This window comes from Sinocyclocheilus anshuiensis, unplaced genomic scaffold (assembly GCF_001515605.1).
Source record: "Sinocyclocheilus anshuiensis isolate Anshui unplaced genomic scaffold, SAMN03320099.WGS_v1.1 scaffold459, whole genome shotgun sequence".
Taxonomy (NCBI): domain Eukaryota; kingdom Metazoa; phylum Chordata; class Actinopteri; order Cypriniformes; family Cyprinidae; genus Sinocyclocheilus; species Sinocyclocheilus anshuiensis.
The window spans coordinates 63,136-66,712 of NW_015548216.1; the positions used below are offsets into that span (position 1 = coordinate 63,136).

The 3,577-nt window shown below is 41.9% G+C and overlaps 1 protein-coding gene across 2 annotated transcripts in view; it reads left to right on the forward strand.

Moving 5' to 3' along the window:
* LOC107653898 (phosphatidylinositol 4,5-bisphosphate 3-kinase catalytic subunit alpha isoform) overlaps positions 1 to 3,577 on the forward strand; it is a 42,920-nt gene that overhangs the window by 21,860 nt on the left and 17,483 nt on the right. For both annotated transcript variants that reach the window (XM_016440763.1, XM_016440764.1), the window contains exons 6-7: positions 3,117 to 3,368; positions 3,477 to 3,562. In XM_016440763.1, coding sequence (XP_016296249.1) covers positions 3,117 to 3,368; positions 3,477 to 3,562 — 338 coding nt within the window. The remainder of the gene's footprint in view (positions 1 to 3,116; positions 3,369 to 3,476; positions 3,563 to 3,577) is intronic.

The following is a 3,577-nucleotide window of genomic DNA, read 5'->3' on the forward strand; positions in this document are numbered from 1 at the left end:
GCAGAAATGAACTGGCAGCAGTTTAATAATCAAAATAACATTTCTGGCCAAATCATACAGCCTTATACTGTAAATAAATCATTTTAAAATAAAGACAAACATTTTAAACTTAGTAAAAATATTTTTTTGGTTTACCTGCATGTCATATAACCATTACAGTTTTTTTCAACTGCTTACACACAAAATCTTCACTCGTCACACAGTTTCTGAAAGCTGACACTCAAACAGCAGAAGCACACACCAAATCTACAAAACATACACTAATACTCAGACTTTGACTCAGTTTTCAATTTCATAAAACACTTTTTGCAAAACACAACACACAGTTCTCAGTGCAACACACACAAATCTGACAGGAATTAATATTATGGCAAAGGTGTTTGCAAATGTTAGCTTTTGAGATGTGTTTGTGATATTTTGAATGCAAGAGATGAGAGGCATTTTGTATTGTGTGTGCAATTCTTGGATTTGTGTGTAAAGTTTTGAAAAAAAGAGGCAAAGTTTTGAAAATGTGTGTAAAACTGTAAATGGACTGCAGCAATAATATTTTGTCACATTATTTTGTCTAGTTTAGAATCGTGGGAGTGTGGTGATCTCTCTTTGAGACAAAACATGGTGATTCTCAGTGTCTCTGTGTCTCTCTCGCAGGCCGTCTGATCGTCACCATCTGGGTGATCGTGTCCCCGTCTAACTCCAAGCAGAAGTACACTCTGAAGATCACACACGACTCTCTGCCGGAGCAGCTGATCGCTGAAGCCATCCGCAAGAAGACGCGCAGCATGCATCTGTCAGCGCAGCAGCTGCGGCTCTGTGTGCAGGAGTACCAGGGCCAGTACATGCTGAAAGTGTGCGGCTGCGACGAGTACCTCCTGGAGAAACACCCCCTCAGCCAGTACAAGGTGTGGGTCTGGGCACACCTGCTGTCTTTTCTGACCAGAAAAAGTTGACGAGAGCGTTTTTTTAGTCAAATAAAAAGCTGGCAGTGTGTTGGTTACAAATAGCAGCTTTTGTTGCTATAGCAACAGCTGCAACAGTAACGCTAGCCTCTGATGTGCTGCGGAAATGTCGGGAAAGTTGGCTTCTGAAGTTAACGGAGAGGAGAATGTCGGTTCACAACGATGTTTGTGGGTGCGCGACATTATACGGGGAAAGAAACAGTTTACTCCAGGAGCTCCAGTTGGATGATGCACGGTTTGCGGCATATTTTAGACTAGATAGAGTTTTGTGCTCATATCATACAACTCCTTGTGTTCTGAAACTAGCAGGATCTTCTCCATTTGTCTTGTTGTTTTTATTGTTGTTATGGAAACGACTCGCCGCTCGCTTGTGATTGGTCAGCTGTCAAAAAGGCGCTTGACGTAGGGTGTGTTTTCAGAAAAGTTGAGCTTTTTCCAGCTTGAAACGACGCTCTGAGCTGCAGAAAAAGACGCCGGCGGTGGCGTTTAAAAAACACGGTTTACTCCATAGGGTTATAATGTAAAACAGACACTGGCAGCTTAAAAGAAGACACCAAGCGTGAACATAGCCTTATTCTGCTCACAGTCATTTGAGGAGTGCATCTGGAATCAGAATTATTGCATTTTCACGTAAGAACATCTCAATGGAGAAAATCCAGCATGTTTTCTGGAGATTTCAGACCGTCAGTGTAGAGGGAACGCATGTGGATGGTTGCCAGATTGGGAGGATTGAGTTAAAAACTGAAGAAAATGCATCCATTTAGATGAAAAGCTCTAGTTTATGGAAGCCCGTTTCTGCCACTGAATAAAAAACAAAACAAGGTCATTGCAACTTGTTATCTCACAATTCTGACGTTTATCTTGCAATTGTGAGTTTACACCTAGCATTTCTCACAATTGAAAGTTGACATCTCACAATTCTGAGAAAAAAGTCAGAATTGTAAGATAAAAAAAATAATCACAGTTACCTTTTTTTGATTTTTTTATTCAGTGGCAGAAAATGGGCTTCCACACTAATTGGGGGATTAAAGTCTTAATATCTGGCAAACAAACACATGCATGTGGAGGCTTGTTACCAATGCAAGATAATGCAAATGTGTCAGAAACTCAGGATAAACCACCAGGCGACAAAATGCTTAAACAACTGAGAGAAGCAATAATAAAATACAATCTATTGTGCAGCCATAGTTGTTCTCAGTGTTATTCTAATGTGACCTGCCAGGACATGTTTCTCCATTTTCCGCCTTTTCTAGCCCTTAAAGTGATAGTTCACCCAAAAGTGAAAACTCTGTCATGATTTACTCTCCCTCATGTCGTTGCAAACCTGTATGAGTTTCTTTCTTCTGCTAAACACAAAAGTAGATATTATTAATAATGCTGGTAACCAAACAGTTGCTGGTAGCCATTGACTTCCATCATATTTTTTCCATACTATGGAAGTCAATGGCTACCGTCAACTGTTTGGTTATCAGCATTATTAATAATATCTACTTTTGTGTTTAGCAGAAGAAAGAAACTCATACAGGTTGGGTGAGTAAATGATGGCAGAATTTTCACTTTTGGGTGCACTGCCCCTTTAAGCTCACAGTACACTTACACTCATAATCTTAGTATGTGTTCTCTATTTCTGAACATGCATACTCTCAGCTCATGCATGCACCTTGATTGTTTTAGTGCTAATTATTTTGTCCACAAGGTGGCGACACTGATCTGAGCCATTCATTCACAGTCAAGTGCTTTATTCAATATAGATTTTCTCACAGCAGCTTCACAATAGCATCAAATTCACATTCTGCTGTAAAGCAGCTCTAAGTCAATAGTGTAATTCTACAGCTCAACTCAGTTCAGTATTGATTCAGTTCAGTTGCATAACTGTAAAATTCTTCAGTCATACATACTGTATATACAGTGTATGTGTGCATTTTTCACATCTGTGTGAAGTTTGGCGTGCATGTGGCTAATTATTTTATGTTTGTGTGTAGAGTTACTATGCAATAATACCATTTTTAGAAGAGTTAAAATAGGTTTTGCATGTTGTGTGTTTTGAGATATGGAGCCATAGTTTCAAAAACTGTGTGTAAGTGTTTTGAAAAAAACTGTGATGAAGGTGCGGTGAGTGGAGCACAGGCTCAGGCTGAGTGTGTGTGTGTGTGTGTGCAGTACATCAGGAGCTGCATCACGCTGGGCCGTCTGCCTCACCTCATGCTGGTCAGTAAGGACAGTCTGTACAGTCAGCTGCCCTCCAGTGGCTTCATGGCTCCGTCGTACAGCCGGCGCACACCTCAGCCCAGCCCCTGCCCCGGCGGAGGAGACCCCGGCTCACCACGCTCCCTCTGGGCCTTCAACACACACCTGAGAGTCCGGCTGCTGTGTGCCACATACGTCAACGTCAACATTAGAGACATCGACAAGGTGACACACACACACACACACACACACACACACAGGCGGAGAGAGAGAGAGAGAGAGCGTCAGTCATTCACTCATCCACTCATCTGTGTGTGTGTGTGTGTGTGACAGATCTACGTCAGGACAGGAATATATCACGGAGGAGAACCGCTGTGTGACAACGTCAATACACAGAGAGTGCCCTGCTCCAACCCGAGGTAACACACACACAC